The following is a 22,276-nucleotide window of genomic DNA, read 5'->3' on the forward strand; positions in this document are numbered from 1 at the left end:
ATATTTATATTTTAGTAGAGATCAAAGAACTTGATGCTGTTGATGGCTCCCTACAACTCTCTGGTATTGTAAGTGATAAAAGAAATACACATTCCAGCAACAGAAGCACATTGTGTTGTGGAAAGCGTGTGGGTTTTGGAGTCACATGGACTGAGATTCAAACCCTGCCATACTGACTGTATGTCTTCAGATTTATGACTTAACCTCTTTGAGTTGCAATTTTATCAATTATAAATGTAATAGTATATATTTCACAGGATGACCTGGAGAATTAAATGAGATAAAAGAAATGAGAAATAAGTGAGTCCTCAGCTCAGATGTGCAAGATGTATTCCTTATCTGTTTTCTGTATATCAACTTCTCTTCTGAGGCCCCAGTTGGTCAAGCTGGCAGAAAAGTTAATCTCATTCTTTTTTGGGGTTCCCTGTCCCCCCTAGGTTAGGCCACTGGCAGGATCTTCTGTAGGACATGCTCCGTGCAGCAGAAGTTATTAGGAGGAGAGACCATATAGTCTGTGGTAGGCAGCTTTCAAAGATGGCCCTCAAGGATCCTTGCGTAATCCCTTCCCCTTCAGTGTGGGCTGAAGCTAGTAATTTGCTTCTCCTGAATAGAATAAGACAAAAGGGATGGGTTGTCACTACCATGATTAGATTGCAAAAGACTATGGCTTCTGCCTGGCTGAACTCTGTACTATCTTCTTGGCTTACACACTTTCATGAGGCAAGTGGCCATATTGGAGAAGCACCCATGGCAAGGATCTGAGCTCTTCTCAAATCCCAGTGAAGAAGTGAGGCCCTCAGTCCAACAGCCAGGAATGCAGCCAACAGTGTGTGAGTGAGCCTGGAAATGGATCCTTCTCCAGTTGAGCCTTCAGATGACTTCATCCCCAGCTAACACTTTGATTGCAGCCTGTGAAGCACCCAGAAGCAGAGGAGCCAGTGTAGCACTGCTCAGATTCCTGAGCCACAGAAACCGGGTGATAATAAAAGGTGTTTTAAGGCACCAAATTTGGGGGTAACTTTTTACACAGCAATAGATAACTAATACATAGTCTTAACAAATGTTGCTTTCTGAGCCATCCATTATTCTAGTTTACTTGGTCAGTGTCTCTCTGTTGCTATTACATCATCCTTAGAATACAGGCACATTTATTCAAGGCTGAGTCTGGTCACTCTGCCCAGGTTTACCAGGTAGCTATTCTGCTCTAGAGCTGTTCCGGGAGTCTGGTACCCCCTTTCCTGTAATTCATAGCTCTCTTTCTTCTCCTTCTCTTCCTATTTCTCCTGTTCTTCCTGTTCCTCATCCTACTCGTTCCAGCCTTGGTTAATGTCTTCTAGAGTAGGAGGGAAAAAGTTCAAAGTCCTTTCGACTTGTTCAAGACTCTCTGCTCTCCCTGTGTGCACTAGTGCCCTTTCCCAAAAGGTTGACATCAAAAAGACTTTGCTCTGTTCCTTTACAGATCGGGCACATGTTAGGATCTCATTAATGATCATAATAATTGCTAACATTATGGAGACCTTACTATGTGCCAGGCAGTGTTCTAAGCCCTTTACATATACTAGCACATGTAATCCTCATAGAGACCCCACAAGAGAGGCTCTGTTATCATCATTTTACAGGTGAGAAAACTGAGGCACAGAGGGTTAAATACCTTGCAGAAAGTCACATAGCCAGTAAATGGTGAGCTGCTGGAGCTGGCATTCAAACCCTGACAGGTTGGCTTCTGAGCTTGTGTTCTTAACTTACAAGTGATAATGATCACATCAAACATGTTTGAGTATTTCCTATGAACCAGGCACTATGCAAAACACTGTACATACTCCATCTTGTTTGAACCTCACACAGCCCTAGAAAATAAGTACGATTATTATCCACATGCAGGACGGAGGTTTAGAGAGTTTACAGGTCTCCCAACATTGCCAAATGCCGGAGCCGGAATTCCAACCCTGCAGCTTCCCCTTGCTCTCCTCTCTTTAGTTCCACTCGTCTCCTTGCTGTTCCTTAAGCATCAGACCTGTGCCTACTCCAGGATCTTTGCCTCACTCTTTTCTCTCTGCCCCGAATATGCCCCCAGTAGTCACAGGGCTTTCTTCCTCCCCTCCCTTAGCTCTTTATTCAACTGCCTTGGTCACTAACTCAATTGCCCTCCACACCCGCTCCCAGTTCTTTCCCTGCTTTATTCCCCTTAGCACTTTTCGCTATGTAACATACCTTCAACTTATTTTTTGTAATGCTAAATATATTCCTCAGCTACAATATAAGCTTTGTGGAGGCAGAGAATTTTGTCATTTTTATATCTATAGCTCCAGTATTAAGAATAGTGCCTGCCATATAACAGGTTATCAATAAATATTTGTAGAATCAATGAATAACTGAATTAAAATCTAGGGAGAACCGACTTCAGAACCTCTATTCTTCATGGTATAAATTAGCATTTCTCAAAGTACATTCCACAGGATGCTCAGTTCTAAGTTATTAACAGAAGTTATGCGGGTGAAAGGAGAAAAGGGTGAGTAGTTAATTTAAGCCTGCTCTCGCCACTTCTATTTAACATAGAAGTGGAAGTCCTAGCTAGAGCAGTTAGGCAAGAAAAAGAAATAAAAGGTATCCAAATAAGAAAGGAAGAAGTAAAGTTATCCCTGTTTGCAGATGGCACGATCTTATACGCAGAAAACTCGAAAGATGCCTCAAAACCCCCACAGACTGTTAGAACTAACAAATGAATTCAGTAAAGTTGCAAGATGCAAAATTAACATACAAAAATCAGTTGTTTCCATATGTTAACAACAAACTATCTGAAAAAGAAAATAAGAAAACAATCCCATTTTACTTTATACAATAGCATCAAAAAGAACAAAATACTTAGAAATAAACTCAACCAAGGAAGTGAAAGATTTGTACACAGAAAACTATAAAACATTGATTAAAGAAATTAAAGCAGACACAAGTAAATGAAAAGACATCTTGTGTTCATAGATTGGAAAAATCAATATTGTTAAAATGTCCATACTACTGAAAGCAATTTATAGATTCAGTGCAATTCCTCTCAAAATCTCAATGGCATTTTTTACAGAAATAGAAAAAAACAATACTAAAATTCGTATGAAACCACAAAGACTCCTAATAGCCAGAGCAATTTTAAGCAAGAAGGAAAAAGCTGGAGCTATCACCCTTCCTGATTTCAAAATATATTACAAAGCTACAATAATCAAAACAGTATGATACTGTCACAAAAACAGACATATCGACTAATGAAACAGATAGAGAGCCCAGAAATAAACCCACTCATACACAGTCAGCTGATCTTTGACAAGGGTGTCAAGAATACACAATGAGGCAAGGATAGTCTCTTCAAAAAATGGTGTTGGAAAAGCTTGTTATCCACATGCAAAATAATGAAATTGGACCCTTATCATACACAAAAATCATACACATCGTACACAAAAATCAACTCAAAATGGATTGAAGACCTAAACTTAACACCTGAAACTGTAAAACTCCTAGAAAAAAAATCAGACAAAATCTTCCCAACATTGATCTTGGCAATGATTTCTTGAATATAACACCAAAAGCACAGGCAACAAAGGCAAAAATAGACAAGTGGGACTACCTCAAACTAAAAAGCTCCTGCACAGCAAAGGAAACAATCAGCAAAATGAAAAGACAACCTACTGAATGGGAGAAAATATTTACAAACCATAGACCTGATAAAGGGTTAATATCCAAAATATATAAGGAACTCCTTTAACTCAACAGCCAAAAAACCACAAACAACCCAATTAAAAAATGGGCAAAGGACCTGAATAGACCATTTCTCCAAAGAAGGCATACAAATGGCCAACAGGTACATGAAAACGTGCTCAACATCTCTAATCATCAAGGAAATGCAAGTCAAAACCACAATGACACATCACCTCACATCTATTAGAATGGCTATTATCAATAAAACCAAGAAGATAACAAGTGTTGGTGAGAATGTGGAGAGAAGAGAATCCTTGTGCACTGTTGGTGGAATGTAAATTTGTGCAGCTACTACGGAAAACAGTATGGAGATTTTTCAAGAAATTAAAAATAGAACTACCGTGTGATCTAACAATCCCACTTCTGGGTATATATTCAAAGAAATTGAAATCAGGATCTTGAAGAACTATCTGCCCTTCCATATTTATTACAGCATTATTCACAATAGCCAAGACACAGAAGCAACCTAAATGTTCATTGATGGATGGATGAATGGATAACCTACAATGAAATATTATTCAACCTTAAAAAAGAAGGAAACCCTGCCATTTGCAACAAATGGATGAACCTGAGAACATTAAACTAAGTAAAATGAGCCAGACACAGAAGGACAAATATTCCATGGCCCCACTTACATGAGGAATCTAAAAGCATCAAACTCACAAAATCAGAGAGTAGAATGGTGGTTGCCAGGGGCTAGGAGGAGGAGGAAGCAGGAAAGTGTTGGTCAAAGGGTACAAAGTTTCAGTTATGAAAGATAAGCAACTCCTAGAGGTCTACAGTATAGCGTAGTATCGATAGTTAACAACATTGTATTGTATATTTAGAAATTTGCTAGGAGAGTGGATCTTAGGTTAAGTGCCCTTATCCACAAAATGAGAGAGAGAGAGATAGGGCAGGAAGAAACTTTTGGAGGTGATGGATATGTTTACGGCACTGACTGTGGTGATGGTTTCATGGGTGTAGACTTACCTCCAAACTCATCAAATTGTATACATGAAATATGTACAGCTTTTTGTATGGCAATCATACCTCAATAAAGTGACTTTTTTGAAAAGTTTAAGAAAAGTAGGTTTTTAAAATAGAGATGACTCAAACTTTTAAAATGATACTGGGTTTTGTGACTACACACAAGAAAAATGAGCTTACCATTTCTCCAAATCTCTTGCCCTAGAGACCTCTTGGTCATGTAACATCTCCCAAGACTTGTGTTCAACGTTCATGTTTCAAAAACTTGAACGTGCTATGAATCTCCTGAGGATCTTGTAGAAAAGTGTAGGTCTGAGGTAGCGGTAAAGAGTCTGCATTTTTACCCAGTTCCAGGTGAAGACAACGCTGCTGGTCCGCAGGCTGCTCTGTGAGGGGCAGGATGCTTGTGAATACACTTTGGGAAATGCTAATGTAAATTGGTGTACTTGACAAAATAACTTAAAAATGCTATAACCAATAAATAAACATACCTCCATCCTTGCTTAAACCCCTCATGTACTAATGGTCTCCCTTCCTATCTAAGCCTCATCCTCTTCTGTTACCCTGTGTCCCATGGAATGGCATCACCTTCCATCCAATTGCTCACGCTAGAAAACTGGGAATAATCAACAACGTCCCCTGTGTAGCTCTTTAATGTTATATGCTCTCCACCTCCACTGTCACCTCTGGAGCTCCAGCTGCCACCTTCTCTTGCCTGAACTTCTCCATCAACATTCTAACTGTCACTCGGCCTCAATTCAACATATTCTCCAAGTCACAGCCAGAATGATCTTCTCAATATAAATATCTGATCACGTTGCTTGCTTGGCCTCACTCCAATACATTCTCCAAGCCACAGCCAGAATGATCTTCTCGATATAAATATCTGATCACGTTGCTCCTCTGATTAAATCTTTCAGTGCCATGTCCTTGCTCCTCTCTCAGATAAAGTTCAAAATCCTCTCCATGGCCTACAAGGCCCTGTGGGGTCTGGTCCTCCCTATTTTTCAGCCTCATCTTTCCCTCACCACACCCCATCTTTCTTCTGCAATTCGCCTCTACTGGCTTTCTTTCAGCTTCTCTAGCTTGGTCCCACCTCAAGTCCTTTGAACAGGTTGTTTCCTTGACCCCTGGCCATCTCTTTCCCCAGCCTCTGTCTCTCCTCATCTTTTAGGTGCAAATAGCTCTTTTTATGAGCAGCCTTTCTGTTGCTCCCAGATCGGGTTCTAGGTCTCATAGTACTTTTCCTTTGGAGCATACATCACAATTAAAGTTAATGAACCAGGTGTTTATTGATGTTGGTCTCTCCTGCTGTACCGTGAGCTTTGGGAGAATAGGGATCATGCTTTTCCAGTTTGCTATTATGGTTTCTATGCTGAGCATAGAGTCTAGCGCACACTAGGCACTCAATAAAAAATGCATAGGATTTTATACCATCTAAGTCTGGCTTGACTTTTTGCTACAGATAGCACAAAACTTTATCAGAAGGAGATATATGGGCCAAAACATGAAAGGCTAATGATGTGGAAGGATTCAGAGGCTAACCATTGTATCACAGTTATGCTACAGTAAAAATTAAATCTTAGTGGCTTATAGCAATAAACTCTTATTGTCCCTCGTGGTGACTTTGAAACGTGTCAACTTGGCTAAGCTGAACTACATGTCTCAGAATTCCTTTCCTTCGTGTTTCTGGTGAGGATGGGTCACAAGTGCAATTTGTGCAAGATTTGGAAGGTCAGAGTGGAGCAGGAGCCATGGTCATCCTTAGAAGGTCCATATGGGTCGGCCTGTGTTGGAGCTCATGCACATTTTCACAGATCTGCTGGCTCACTGCATGAACTGGGCCCAAAGCTCCTATCCCTAAGGAATTGCTTCCTTCAGCTTCCCAAATCCTGGTCCAGGAATGTGGCTTTGCCCCAAGAATACCAGCTTCTCCTGCAAAGCATCCACAGCAACGAGGCTGGAGGCTTAGAGATGGGAAGAAGCCAACATGGATTTCAGCGATAGATGGAATCATGTTCCAACTGGCTCTTCGTGTATTCCAATTGTCCCCGCTCACCCTCGCTTCATGCCAGTCTTTTGATCCTGACCAACTGTCTTACAAATTCAGGTTCAGCACCCCTGAAACAGCCAAACTGAAGCTCTCTTACCAGTGTCTAGAATTGTATAGTAAGTAAGGTTCAATCTTTACTTTAAAAAGTTGCACATTCTGCATCGTTCCTAGTGGTTCTGCTTCTTTGCTTGAATCTGACCAACATATCTTGTCCTACGTTGGCTGCAAGTTGGCTATAGCTCTGCTATCTGTGCCTTCATTCCCGGAGGCGGATCTGGAGGATCAGCCCCTATGTGGGACATGTTCTTCTTGGTGCAGAGGGAAAAGAACAAGAGAGCTGGCAGAAATACATAATGGCTTTTAAAACTTTTTTCCAGAACTGGAGTCTGAAATTTTTCCTAATATTTCATTGGTCAAAGCAGATTGCATGGCCAAGCTCAACATCAGTAGGATAGGGAAGTATACCTCTCCATGGGAAAGGTCTTGGGACAATGGGTGGGGATCTATAGGAGACGTACATTGAGAAGCAAGGGAATAACTTGAAATGGCTACGTAACTTACTAGAGTCTTCCATCTTGGTCACAAGTATTTACCTCCCTGTCTTACTTTCAAAAATGCTGTATTTATTTCCTCTCCAAAGAAGACATTCAATCATTGTAATAGACTTGAAGTCCAGGATCTCATAATGATCTTTACATTGATGTGGTTCCTCTCAATATGGGACTTCTCAGCCATCTTGCCCCCTATGCCCAACATTCAACACCGGAATTGGGGACAGAATAACTTCTACCAAAACTCGCCCATTTAGAAAGGGGCATAACGGGACACACACACAGGAATGGCTGTTGCATGGAAATCCCAAAACTAAATAATGAGACATTACAAGAGCCATGGCCCCTGTGGATGGGGAATGCCCCTGACAAGGCCTCGATTTTGCTCCCCAGGTGTGGCAACTCAGGCAATTGTTTGTGGCTCTTGCCTCCACCCTCTGGAAAGTAAAAGTCCTTCCTTTTCCATTGCTCTCCTTGGCCACCTCTGAAGATTAGAGGATGTGCCTTCCTTGGGGGCCAAGCAACGTTCTCAGCCTACTTTCTGTTGGTAGAAGTTGGCAAGTGGAGAGGTTCTTTGAAGCCTTGAATTGTCATAATCTCTTTGATACCAAGCTGGCACCTCTTTGGCTGTACATTCGATGAGAAACACAGTCAACAACGTTTTATCGATTTGATTCCAGTCAGGCCCCTGCACCAATATCCATACCTATAATTCTTTTGAGACATACCTATCTTTCTAATTGTTGGCAGCTTGAATTTGTCAGATTACCCATTTCTTAGGTATTTGTCATGTGTCTTATGAATAATTCATGGACACTGGCTTGGAAGAATTTTCAAACTGTTTGGTTTTATGAGAACTTGATTATGTTGGCAATATGAGTTGTGATCAGATCGTAAGATCAGAATGCCACTGGGGGGTTACTTTGCCTGTAGGTAATGTGGGGGTAGGGATGGAGATTTATATATAAATATTTGGAGAATGTGATAATAATTCAGTTGTGAGTGATATACTAAGAAAAGACAAAGAAATCAGAAAAAGGGCAAGCCAGGATAGATTTGGATTTATTTCAACTGGCTCACTTCAGTTCCCTTGTAATGACACTGGAGGATCTCGTGTACAGATAGTGACAGAAGAAGGAAATCTCTAATGATTTCTTCTGATTTTTAGAATCTATAATTTCTACACAGTCAGATTCATTGCAGTACTTTCATTATTTGCCTTTACGTTTAGTTTGCTTATAATTGATGTTCTCAAACTTCCTTTGTAGCCAATGTGTCATTTTAGGATCATACGGTATTTCTTGCAACTAGAATTCCTGTCTCTCAAAAATGCTCTAGATACGTCCTTATTGTCTGCTCAGGGTTCATTCATCTGTGAATTTCAGTGGGAATAATTTTTTTTAAAGAGAGAAAGGCAGAGATGTGGAGAAGATAGACTGAGAAATGGAGGGGGGGGGGTGTGGTGCACAGAGGAGGAGAATTGAGAGAGATTAATTAGCCAGTGAAAACTCTATAATAAAATCTTAATAAGAGCTTGCATTCTTGGTGGCAAGAATAGTGTCTTATTCATCTTTGAAATCTCCAGCAGCAAATACAGGGCTTGACACAAAGTAAGTCCTCAGAAAATGTGTGTTTTCATGGAATCATGGGGAATGAAACTGGAACTACCCGAAGGGATAACAATGACTAGATACATGGGTCCCTGTGAAAGGTGAGAAAGGAAAATTAGGAAACACCTGGTATTTGTATATCAAATATGATTTGCAAAACATGTAAGGCTTGTTCTATCTAACTCAATCTTCATTACAACATTGTGAAGCAGATTTGAAATTCCCATTTACATTTGAGGAAAAGAGAATGAGAGAAACGTCTAGTCCCCAGACCGTCTGGTAATAGTGTTGAGTCTAACGTACAATACCTGGTCTTATTCCAAATCTCTGGCTCTAATGTGCTTTCTTATTTTAAGTTGCTGTTAAAAAACAATAGCAAGAAGCAAGTTAATGGATTGGTTTCCTCCAAATTTACAGTTTCCTATGATCTTCATGATACTTTTAGTTCTTAAAAAAAAAAGAAAAGGAAAGAAAATCAAAGGGTGTTTACACTAATCCTGGTGAAACTGGCTCTGTTTAATGTCTTGCAAAAATACAAAAGAGGAAGTAATCCAATACCTGACCACAGGGTTGTTTTGCCTCAATGTTTTTTACTAAGGCAAAACTGTGGACTGTGGCAATGCTTGTGCTGATAAGCTCTCTACCCCTGCCCAACCGCCTCCCCTCCCCACTATGGTGAACTCTTTCATCTGTCAGGCAACTCCCCTGGAGCTGTTGGTATTTTTTTCTGGTCCTGACCAAGAGGACAGACGCTTAGACAAATTGCAAGTCACCAGTTAGAGTGCATGTTCTGACCCTGCACATCGTGCATGCTGGCACTTATACCGGATCAAAATTATCTGTTTGTAGTGTTGGCCTACTTGATTGCACTGTTAAGTGTCTTGAGATCAGGAATTAAGCTTATTCATCATGATGCTCCTCAGACATAGCACTGTACTTGGCACATGGCAGATGTTCAATAAATACTTATGGGAAAGAAATGGAAGTAGAAGGATATTTCTTATTTCTTAGAGCTTGAATCAAAACTATAAACAACTATAAGGCAATAATAATTTTGGAGTCTGCATAGAACTCTTATTTGAAGCTCAACCATCCTTCAAGGCATCTTTCAAATGCCACTTCCTCTATGCAGGCTTCCTTGATTTGCTGAGTCAGAATGAGCACACTCCTATAGTATCTGTATTTCAAACTGATTAGTATCTAGCTTCATATTATACTTGGTTGTTTCTGTATCCATCTCCCTATAATGGCAAGTCACCTTAGAATTGCATATCTAGTTTTATTTTTCTTTCTGTTCCCTCAGTCTGTATCACACGGTTTCCAGCATTAGGTGGAGCCTGAATGAATGTTTGTTGACTGCTTAAACAGGTAAATTAATGATGAAAAAATACATGCATGAATGCTGTCTGCCATATTTGAGGATGCCACTAAATTGTTGTTAGCTCCATTCTCAACGAAAATAATTATCACTAATAGGTTAAAAGTGTTCATTATTTGGTGACTGTTAATTTGCATACTTGCCATGATCTGTTGCCTACCCTTTCCTTCCCGAGTTTTAACAACCCCCAGCGTAGCGTTTCTATCTTGTAATGACTGCCTCTAAAAGCAAACACCTAAGGAATTAGGAATGTGAAAGTTAGGTCAATCTTTCACTAGATTTGCCTCTCATTTGGCTTGGTTTTCCAGCTTTGCAAACCAGGAAAAGGATTCTCGGCTTTGTTGAATGGCTGTAAATTGTAATTAGGAGTTAGAATCAGCATAAGCCAGTTGCAATGAATATTAGTTGCTTTTGTTGTCCAGCTTCCAATCTCTTTCTTTCAAGTAATAGCACCCCAATTTTCTTCAAAGGACTCACTCATTTCCGTCTCTCAGTCCATGAGATTTGGGCAGTCTCCACTCCCACCTGCCTAATTGGGGATTGGACCCAGGTCCATGCCAAATCAGTATGTCATTCCCATGGCCACCATGGGAATTTAGGCCAATGACAGAATGACTTCTGGCACTTGTTTTTATGTTCATCAGGATGTTGTAAGGACAAGTCTGAAGCTATTGGAGGTTTGGATGTGGATCCTGAAAAAGCCAACTCACAGGAAGCAGAGGGAAACATGCTATAATTTGATCCCTGAATCAAACTGCCCCAGAAAGCAGACTGATCCCTTGTCCCTTCTTAATTTCACAAATTAATAAATTCCCTTTATGCTTAAGCCCGTTTGCATTGAGTTTTCCATCACATGCAACCAAAAGAATCTTAACGCTCTGCAGGTCTGAAACTTTCATGTACATAAGATCATTTAGGATGACTTTTAAAATGCAGATTTCCAGTCTCCCAACCAAAGATACAGGTTAGGGTCCAGGAACTTGCATTTTAACAAACAGCCCAGATGGGTCTCATGCAGAAGATTGGTGGAGCAAAGCTTGAGAAATACCGACATAGTCAATGGAAGTGATAACAGTAAACAACAAAACCAGAGGCAGCGTCAAGTATCAACAGAGGAGGTGAAAGTGAAGAACCCACGCTTTGTCCCAGGATCACAAAGGGGAAAAGCTTCTGAGGAATCAAGTGCACGATGATGGATGGAAACTAGACTTTTGGTGGTGAAGAAGATGCACTATCTACAGAAACTGAAATGTAATGATTTATACCTAAAATTTACGCAATGTGACCTCAACAAAATAATTAAAATTAAAAAAAAGAGTTGATTCTATAGTCAATGCTTTTCCATTTAGGAAATCTTTACCGTATTTTTCTTTATTTCTTCCTGCTCTAGGTATCATGATCAAGATAGCTTTGTCTCAGTTTGTCTGGGACTGCTCAAGAATTCACTTATTTTTCTGGTATAATTATTAATAGTACCTCCTTCCACTCTCAAAAGTATCTAGGCTTGGATGATAAATTTTATGATCACTCCATTGCTTCAGGGGAGTCTGCACAAAAAGGAGTTCTTTGTCAATCAGGACTCTTGATGCATTTCCAAACTTTTGCTGAGCCAAACATATTCTTTCTCTCTTTTGTGACCTTTGCTACCAGATTGATATCTTAAAATCATTATTGCCAAGTCTAAAATTCTTAATCTCAGAAACACAGGTAGCTTCTGATTAGCATTGGAACTTCCAATAAAAATAAATAACTAAAATAAAGTTGTCTAGAATGTCCCATCAACCTTTGGATTGACTCATTCTAAGAAAGCGGTATATAAACCCATAAATCACAAAGGGAAATATATTACAAATGCGAGCAGAATGCTGTGTGGACATATGGGAGAGATGATGTCTCTCTGTCAGGTTCACACATGGCCTAGAAGTCCACCTACTGGAAAGTAATTCTGGAACAATGATCACTTCTGGTCAGTTGATAAAGGGATATGGTGACAGAGAGACTAGACAAGTAAGTTCTTTGGCAGGTGAGGCAAGTGATGTCAGTGCCATTTTCAAAGCTTTTTAAGCACCTGGAATACAGAGATATGCCAAAGGCGTTTATTGAAACAATTTAAGTTTCTGCTAAAGTAGTCTATTTCTTAAAAAAAAAAAACCCAAAACTTTAATTGCTTTGAATTTCTTCCCTGATGCCAGTTATAAATATTAAAGAAAAAACACAAAAAATAGTTTTCTTGTGTTTTATATGTAATCGAGGAATGTCTCATGTTTAGTAGTGACTATCTCTTCCCTCAAGATAGGTAATATATAGTTGTTAAATATTCCAGGAGATATTGTGGTTCTATATTCATATTTTTAATGTTGGAGGAATTTAGTTTAGTGATTTCTGCCTAAGGACTGTTGTTTCAAGATAATTTGCCCACTGCTTGGTTGGTTCCGCTCAAACACAGCTGTAAGTTCTTTCTTTCTATATTTGGAGATGGAGTGACTGATGGCTAACATTAACCATCTGGATGAGGGGTGTGCTGGGTGGGGGAGTGTGGGGGGATGTAGCGATGCATAGCTTGCCTGCATAGCTGGCGAGGCATCTCTAGACTTTTCTATATCTTTTATCGCTGCCCTGATCCTGACCTTTGACTCTACATGGTCAAAAGAGGCAATGATAGCTTGTTTGAGTTTTCTATCAGCTTTATGAGACGTAACACCCTCTTTTTAGTTTTAATATTATGTAACACCCTGTGCACTTTTCGGAAGTTAAATTCATAGATAATATAATCAAGCTACATACATATATTTTTTTAAAAAAATCAATATAATGAGACAATGATAATAGAGGAAGAAACTTTATGGAAATAATTCATAATAAAATAACATTTCAATACACAAGTGTTCAGCCGTGACTCACAAAGAGACATAATGAAGTAGTCAAGTGCTGACATCTAAATTTGGATTTACCCTGAGTGTACCGGCTACAAAGGCAGAGTGGTACAGGTGTGTTCCATCAGTGCCTCAGGTGCTAGAAGTAGCTTTGCCATTGGTGACATGGTTTTCAAAAATGGGATAAACACTTCAGAACGTTCATAAAAAAGGAGAGTCTTCCCTCATATTGCATAGTGGCTTCATTCCTGGAAAACTGAATGTATATTACAACCTTCCCCAAATACTTTGTGCTTATGTGTAAAACTGAGTTCTAGGCTCAGATAATTATAAACAAGTTTTTCACCTGCATAAATGTCTGGAGGAACATTCAAAAGTCATGCATGACCTAGGGCAATTCTCAAAGGTATGGGACTGCACTGTGATTTCAGGATGTCTAGCAGTCCTTGTCCCTCCCTACTAAATTGCACCAGTGCCCTGCCCCAGTCACGTGACAACTAAAAATACACAGACACCCCTATTCCCAAAGCGTCCTCTGGGGGACGGTATTAACTTTATCGAGAATGCTCACCTATACAATCCACTCAAGCCAGGAATAATTGACATAAGACCTTATTTCCATTGTTTTTCTTTCACATGGCATTATTGGAGGGGTCCCTCGTTAAGTCCCAATCAAAATGAATGAATCATCTTTCCAGGGTAGATTGGTGAATTCTCAAAAAACAGTGGAGAGTGGATAGAACCTGTGTTATTCTTTATGCATATACTTTATTTAAATTACAATCTCAAAATTTCAGTGATGTATGACAATAAATATTTATTTTTTTCTTGCTTACCGGCTTGTGGGTCGGCAGGGGTTCTGCCAGGGTTTGGTTAGTTAGCTCTAGGCTGAAAGTCAGAAATTTGATCTCTGGTTCTGCCACTGCTGCCAGAGAAAATTTTTCTTATTTTGAGCATTACTAGCAGCTTCTGATACACAGTCCTCAGGGAAAGAGTCTAATTAGCAAAGCTGAGAACAGCACTTTAGCTGAAAGGGAGACTGAGAACATGAGTTTCTGATATTTTCATCTTATTTGTGCAAAGTTGACTCTGCCTCCAAGACTCATATAATGGGTGTATCTGTCAGTTTGCATTAGGTTATGCTGTGTAACAAACAACTCCCCCATCTCAATAGCTTAAAACAACAAATATAAATTTTTTTTTTGTACTACTTATCTGTTGTAGATTAGCAGTGGGTTCTGGGTTTATCATAATCTGTCTAGAACCTGGGTTGCTAGAGTAGCCACCATCTCAAAAATTGCTGTTCACTGTTCCAGAGACAGAAAGCTTGGTCAACTGGCTTTTTAAATCACCAGCTGACAATAATAAAGCTCAGGTCCAATTTCATTTTATCAGCCAAAGTGAATCAAATGGCCACACATAATTCTAAGGAAGGTCAAAAGTATAATCCTGCCACGTGTCCAGACAATTCTGAAAATACGTGGTATAGTGCACTAATGACAGCCATGATGGGAAATTTCCCAAACGTCAAAAGGGAGTTCAGATGCTGGGCAACCAAAAAACAAGAAGAAAAATGTCCATTGGAGGGGCTGGCCCCATGGCCGAGTGGTTAAGTTTCCGTGCTTCCCTTTGGCGCCCAGGATTTCGCTTGTTCCGATCCTGGGTGCAGACATGGCACTGCTTGTCAGGCCACGTTGAGGTGGCGTCCCACATGCCACAACGAGAAGGACCTACAACTAAAACATACAACTATGTACTAGGAGGATTTGGGGAGAAAAAGCAGAAAAAATAAAAGGAAGATTGGCAACAGTTGTTAGTTCAGGTGCCAATCTTTAAAAAAGAAAAAATGTCCACTAGAGATTGTCTTATTTACATCTTTTCTATATATTGCCATGCTCAGTCTAACTTGCTATTAGTAACATAGTAAGTGCTAAATGAATGTCCGCTGAAAAAAAGGATCTGAATATGGTTTTTTAAATTACTGAATCTCACTATAATTGAAGCTTAAAGAGAGATACTTTGCTATTTTAACTCCATGTAAAGCACGATAAATATAAGTGTTATTTGTATGCAATGTTGCATTTAGAAAGCTTGAGAGCCAGAGTGGTTTACTGCAAAGAGAGACAAAAAAGATGTTTCATCTCAATATTGCTGTGTTCTCCTGTTGGTTTTCCCCCTATGGTGGAGACATTTTCTCCTGTGCCTAGAACAGATTTGGGGACATGGTAGGTATAGAATAAAAGTAGTTCTGCTATCATTAGCTGTGTAGTCTTGGGGAAGTCACATCAATTTAGCCATAGGTTCCTCAGTCACACAGACACAATGTCTTAGTAATATCCGCCTTTTGTATTGTATGCCTCTCCTAGTCTATGGAGAGCTGTACAACTGTGCGATTGGGGTGGTCATGTGATGTACTTACTGCACAGTGCCTGCCACAGAGTATTCACTCAATAGAGGTTTATTGACTTTACGACAGTAACCCTTTGCTCTATTCTTAATACGGAATGGGGCGGATACCTAAGAAAGCGCGAAATGCATTTACAAAAGTTTGCCCAGTGTGCTGGGGTTGAGGAGTTTTGGGAACTTGGTTCCCATAAAATCAGCAATAACATTCAACCGGCTTGGTCCTCATCTCTAAAAGGTCAAACACCTCCCAACCGCCAATGGGCTCCCAGAGCTCGCGTTCCTTCCTTCGCTAACCACGGCCGCGCCCTCTAGGCGCCTGCCAACTGCCGCAAAGCCCCGCCTCCCAGGGCGGCCCTCCAATCGGCTGCGCGCTCCGGGCCCAACCCTCGCGAGTCACGTGACGCGCCCAGGCCCGCTTCCGGCGCGTCGCGGGCTGCTGACGTCACCGGGGCCCGGCGTCGCGTCAGGGCTGGCCGGTGGCGGCGGTGGCGGCGGCAGCGGAGGAGGCGATGGCAGCGGACACCGAGCGGGCTTGAGAGCTCAGACTTGCTCCCTCCCGCGCGACCTCGGGCCCGACGCGGAGCTGCGGCCCGAGCTCGCTCCGCTCCTGCTCCCTCCCCGGCCGCTGCCTGGGCGGAGGCGGAGGCCCGGGCTGGCCGCCCTGCTCGTGCCCCGGCTCGGCCCCGGACGGCCCGGCTGCTGTGCGGAGAGGAGGCCGAGTCGGTAAGAGGCGGCGGCGGCGGCAGGGCCTGGAGGCCGCCTGGCCCCCGCCTGGCCGCCCGGGACGCCCCCGCGCTGATGTCTCTCTCCGGCCCGCTCCCCTCCCGCGTCCCTCCCCACAACTCGCCGCCCCTATTGTCTGGGCGCCGCCGCTCCCTGTCTTCCTCCCTTCCTTCCCCCCTGCCGAGGGCCGGACGCCTGTCAAACCTGGAGGCTTCTCCGGCTCCCTGCCAGCCCTGTCTGAGCCTTTCCTGTCTGTCTCTTGCCATCCCCCGCCAGCCCCGCGTCGCCCCGTGGCCATTCCCTGCCCGTTGCTTCACTTTCCCGGTGGTGTGTCTCCTTGGCTAATTTTCTCTTCCGTCCCGGCTTTCATCTCCCACACCTTTCACCATCCTTATATATATATTTGCCATTCTTTTTCGCTTTCTTTCCTGTTTTTACTCCTCTCCGTTCTCTCTGCCCCCCTTTCTCTTTTTGCTCCAAGTTTTCCCCTCCCCAGTTGACTGTCTTATTTTGTCTTACTTTTTTTCATTAATTCGAATCCCTCGTCATCCTCCCCTCTCCACCCAAGAAAAAGGGAATCTAGCTTTTTGTGGTTACTCTTCTCGAAGTGTCACTGGGGGATTATAGATCTTTACTGTTACTTCTTATGGGTTCTAAGTTTGATCCTAGGAAATGTTAGTGAACTGCCCCCTTACGAAGTTCTTCTTGCTGTGAAGAACAAAAGAAAAGGTTGATTCGATTTCTACACAAACGTTTAAGTAACTGCCGTGTATGTTGCACACCTCTGTTAAAAATATTCATAGGTTTGCTCTTTTTACACTGAATACCCTCTGGCCAAGCTTCCTGTTAAGTTTTTAATGCACTAATCCTTGCTGTTGCCGTGGCTGGAGGATATTCGCCCCCAACCATGGATATTTGAGTTTGATTTTACATATTTTCCTGGCCGGTATTGGTATTGGTGTTACTTTTTTCCCCTCACCTATCGGATTCTTTCAAAGAGGAAAGGACAGCTGGCTTTTCTGTTTGCTGTTACATTTTGTCCTTTTTGAACTGTGACCAAGCCATTAAAAAAAAATGACACAGTTGTGTGTTTTCTTTTTTAAACTGGGAGGAAGTATAGTCCTATTAGTAATTCTAAATAACAAAAAGGTTTTCAGGATCCCACCTCTCTTCCAGTAACAGCAGGTTTGCACTCCTGATTACCTGTTATATTTTGATTATGCTATTTCAGAATGCATTCAGATTCTCAAGTACTAGTTAGTGCAAAGAGGCTGCGTCAGGTGTGCTGGGTGTCCAGTGAGGCCACAAGGATAGTGAATAGTCCACCTGTCAGTGATCTAGAGAGGAATAGATACTCCTTTGTAGTTTTTTGTTTGAATGTTACAACCACTTTTATTGTCAATGTGGGCACTGTCTTATGTTGAAATATAGTAGAAATAAATTCTCAGAGTTAAATATATCCATATTGTTATTGCTTATTGAATGTGAAGTGTAAGAAAGAAATTTCCTCTGCAACTTTGTATGTTAAAATTACTGACTCATTTGCCAGCAGGGTGTGAGATCATAGGTAATGAAAATCCTAATCACAAGAGGAATTCTTAAAATCTTCCCTGGCAGAGGAGTGTGTCTACTTCATCTTCCATCTTTGTGTGTTTCTTTAGTGTCTTATCTAGTGTTTTGTATTAGAGGCACTCAGTAAATATTTGTTGAAAAATGTCATTAATTTGTTCTCTTAAGAATTTCAATAATCATATTCCCGAACACTCAACTGTCTTGATTTTTCAAAGACTGAGAAATATTTTCAGCCGTTATGGAGAATTTTCTTGGGTATTTTCAAATTAAGATTTAAAGCATTTTAGCCATTAGCAAGTTTTAATGCCCATCTATTCATTCTTTTTAAGTAGTTATCTTTTCTATGTCCTTTTTCTTAATTCATTTTCAAGATTGCCTGCAAGTTGCGCAGTACTTTACCTAGAGATACTCGTAATAATCATTCAAATTTCTTTAAAATTTGGCAGTTATTTTAACTTCTCATGTAATGTTTTTAAAATTCTGTTTAATTCCCTGTGCATTTTATGCATCGGAATCTAACTTTTTTTTTTTCTCTTGAGGTAGTGAAAAGAAAATATTGAAGAATAGGATCTCAAGATGAGCAAAAAGCCCCCAAATCGTCCTGGAATCACTTTTGAGATTGGTGCTCGTTTGGAGGCACTGGACTATTTACAAAAATGGTATGGAAAATATGGAACTCTTAACTTAAAGCACATCTGTAGCCTTACCTATGATGGTTAGTTGCTGTTCTCCTGACAATGGCAGAAACATTAATGTAGTCGCATTTTGAATACATGTATACATTGTTTTTAGGTTTCCTGCTGTTCAATAGACTTTGCAGGTTTAGCAGTTTTTTTTTTTAATCGAGGAAGATTGGCCCTTAGCTAACATCTGTTGCCAGTCTTCCTCTTTTTGCTTGAGGAAGATTGTTACTGGCCTAACATCTGTGCCAGTCTTCCTCTGTTTTGTATGTGGGACACCACCACAACATGGCTTGAGAGCACTGTGTAGGTCTGTGCCTGGAATCCGAACCCGTGACATGCCAGCCGCTGAAGCAGAGTGTGCGAAGTTAACCACTACGCCACCAGGCTTGCCCTGTGTAAGTTTAGCATTTTTGTCTCTATATCTCATATTTTATATAATTATTTTCAGTTCTTAAACACCTAAATATTTTCATTTTCATTTTAGGTGTTCGAGAACTGAAAATAAGATACAGAGAGAGTATCAGTACCTGTGTGTACTTAACAGGAGCTTGACTGGTGGTGGGAGGGAGGGGATTAATCCAAACAACCAGCTTCGCAAGTTTTGGATAAAACTTGATATAAGTCTATTTTCTTGGCTTTCAAACTACAGAATATGTTGATGGTTAGTAGTCATTATTCACTAGCCTACCTAAAACCAAAAACCAAGTTTACCTCCTCCTTCCCTAGAGGGCCGTGGCCTAAAGATAGGTTATTACTGTCTCCCGTACTAAATGGGCAGTCATTCCAGACCTTCTCTTATTTCTTCTCCCATTCTGGCCGTCTGTGATAGGTGGTGAATTTAGACACCCCAACATACCCCTTACATAAAGGGGTAAAACCACCTGGAAAGGAGAGAGGGGAAAGCGGCACACAAGGGACACGGGACCACGTAGGAATAATGAGGATTCCCTCTTTCTCCCAGGGAACGCATTCCTTTTCCTATTAGCTGGCCTCTAGTTCTGCTCTCTGGGATGGTGTCTCTTGTTGCCATTCTCAGCCCCTACCCTGAGAGGGGCATTTGAGCGGTTCCTCTCCTGGGGCTGGGGCTGCCTCAGCTCCTCTTGAGGCCTTTTCATTTTGATACAGGGTCTAGGGGTTCGGCAACTCCAGACCTTTTGACATTTTTTCTCATTACAGCTCCCTTAGAAACATAGTGGACATTTTGTAGATTTGCTTTTGGTTGATTTGCTTTAAGTCAGCTTCCTGAGTTGGCAATGGCAGGCAGAGAAATCTTGTCTAGTCATGATATTTGACTTCAGATCAGGCTGGGGTTTTTGTCTCTTAGTGTCTGGCATTAGAACTCTGTGTATGTCCCTCACCTCCAGCTTAATGGGCTCTGTCTTGGGCTCTGCTTGAGACAGTTTGAAACTACAGTGTAAAGCAGGAAGGCACAGTTATTTCCTCTCATGGCTTCAAGCTGCATTTCAGTGGGTAGTTGTTTTTAGGGGATTTAATTGTTACTCTCATCAGGTGGAGAGTGTAACAGTAGTTCTCAGGAGGGGCTTGGGAGCACCTGGGGCCGAGTAGTAGCATCTCTCATAGTCATGAAGCTAAAAATTATCTCCAGATGTTGCCGGATGTTCATGGGGAAGCACACATGCTCCTGGCTGAGGGTCATTGCATTAGACTGTACTACAAAAGATGCCGCTTTGGTCAGGAATTGCTATCTTTAGTTCTGATTTGACCAAAAGAAGCTTTTCACTCTGAAGGCACACTATTGAATCTCTTTGTAATTGAAGAATACGAGAAATGGTACTTCTTCTTTGATGTTAATATTAATCTTATTTTTTTTCGTTTTTTAAAAGTTACTGGCTTTTTGAATCACTAGTTAATTCATATTATTGTATTTGCGTAGGCTTCTAAACTGACAAAATTGCAATTGAACTAGCTTCCAGTTTGGAGAAGCACATGGTTTATTAGTTCTCTCAGTGGTTTTTAGGGATATTAACATAATCAGCTTTGGTGTCAGTAGGAGATTCACTTTTAGTGGTGAAATGTTTCCTGATTCAACAGCTGTTAAATTGATGATTCAGTAGTTAAAAAGATGGTAAAAAAAAGAACTACTTTCAAAATCAAGCCTGAGTGTGCTTTTAGAGTATTTGGAGTTTCAGAGAACAAATGAAAGTTGTAGCTTAAATTTTTTCATTGTCTGATGCTTCTTAGCAAGAAACTCCTAAGTGCTTGTGCTTAGGTAGGGCGATGATGTGCTGTGTGCTCACTGAGGAAGTCTAGATTTAATACTAGTGAGCTCCCTGCTTGCTTGCTTATTTTCTTCTGTTGCATGCATACTGAATGCTTAGTCTGCCACATTTATTCCATTCATTTGGGAAAGTATTGAGTCCCTGTTGGATAGAAATGTCTTTTTAACTGTTACAGGCATTGGATAGGGAGGGACGAGCAGGAATGCAAATACTGCTTGCTGTCTCTGCACTCAGAACATTTACAATAGGCAGTATACCTATTACAAAGGAAATAACTTGCCACAGGTTGATACATTACTTTTTAAAGAGAAGTGCAAAGGGAAATTTGTGATAGTGGAACACCCCAGTTGGCAATTTATCCTGTATGTAAAAGGATTTTCCTATATAAAAAAGGAAAATAATTTTTAGTATATGCCCCAGAAATAAAAGGATATTGCTTCTTGACCCTTTGGTTAAGATCAAGTGTGGAAATAGAAGGATAAGTTCTGAATTTAGAGGGCAGAAATAAACTGAAGCTAAGCTCCCACTTTTAGGTTTGGGTAGATTTGATTTTATAGGAAGACTCAATCTGTTTTTCTTAGGAAAACTACATTATTACTGCTTGAGCAAACCATACCACGTATTCTTTAAAGTTCAGGAAGATATTTCATCCTTAAAAATAGAATACACTCTGCATTTTTAAGTAGTGATTTATTACTTTTTGTTTTCCAAGTAGCTTTCCATCTACATCGGAAAACTCATTGTCGGTTTAACTCTTTACTGATGCTGGTGGATGCAGGCCCGAGAAGCTGTGGAGAGGCCAGCTGTCTTCAGTTCAGCTGTGTCGTTTTTGATCTTTGGCTCTCTTCTAGACTTATAAACCGAACTCTTAGTAGTGTGTATTGCTTTAATTTTTAAAAATTTTGTAGTTTTACTTAACACGTTTTGTTTAGTTTCTTTCTCAATGATCTGTTAATTTAAAAATTGTTCAAAGACTTTTAGTATGCCAGTGTTCATAGCTCACACAATCATTTTCTATATCATCTCCATATTTTCCATTGCATCCTCTGTACATCCAAACCTTGACATACCAGTTTTATAATCTCTTGAATGCAGTAACATCATGAGAATGAAAACGGGATACAGGAATGTATTTGGGGAGAGAGAAAGTTCAGAGTTGAAGTTATATTGGAGACACTGTAAGTGGATTCTGAAGACAAAAGAGGCAGGTTCAAATTCAGACTGTCATTTTCTGATTCTGCAAATATGAGTAAGTCCTTGAACTTGGTTGGCTTATCGCTAAAATGGAAGCAGTGTTACTGGATTTTACTCACAGGATTACTTTAAGGATTCAATAAAATAATGTATTTAAACTTGCTTCAAATTCTACAAAATAATACATGATTATAAACCACTGAGGTAAATGCAAGGGAAGAGAAAACTGAAAAAAAAATCTTTGGGGATCGGAAAACTTAAGTATATAAGTTTTTAAATGTAG

At 40.7% G+C, this 22,276-nt stretch overlaps 1 protein-coding gene across 40 annotated transcripts in view; it reads left to right on the forward strand.

Annotated features, from left to right (window-relative positions):
* Positions 1–15,990: 15,990 nt before the first annotated feature.
* Positions 15,991–22,276, forward strand: part of PHF20L1 (PHD finger protein 20 like 1) — a 70,649-nt gene continuing 64,363 nt past the window's right edge. For 11 of the 40 annotated variants that reach the window (XM_070221316.1, XM_070221318.1, XM_070221319.1 and 8 more), the window contains exons 1-2: positions 16,005–16,304; positions 18,420–18,535. Coding sequence is in view for 23 of the 40 variants with exons in the window: in XM_070221289.1 (XP_070077390.1) it covers positions 18,453–18,535 (83 nt within the window). In the remaining 17 variants the exon portion in view is untranslated. 40 annotated transcript variants of the gene reach the window in all.

The sequence above is a fragment of the Equus caballus genome, chromosome 9 (assembly GCF_041296265.1).
Source record: "Equus caballus isolate H_3958 breed thoroughbred chromosome 9, TB-T2T, whole genome shotgun sequence".
NCBI lineage: Eukaryota > Metazoa > Chordata > Mammalia > Perissodactyla > Equidae > Equus > Equus caballus.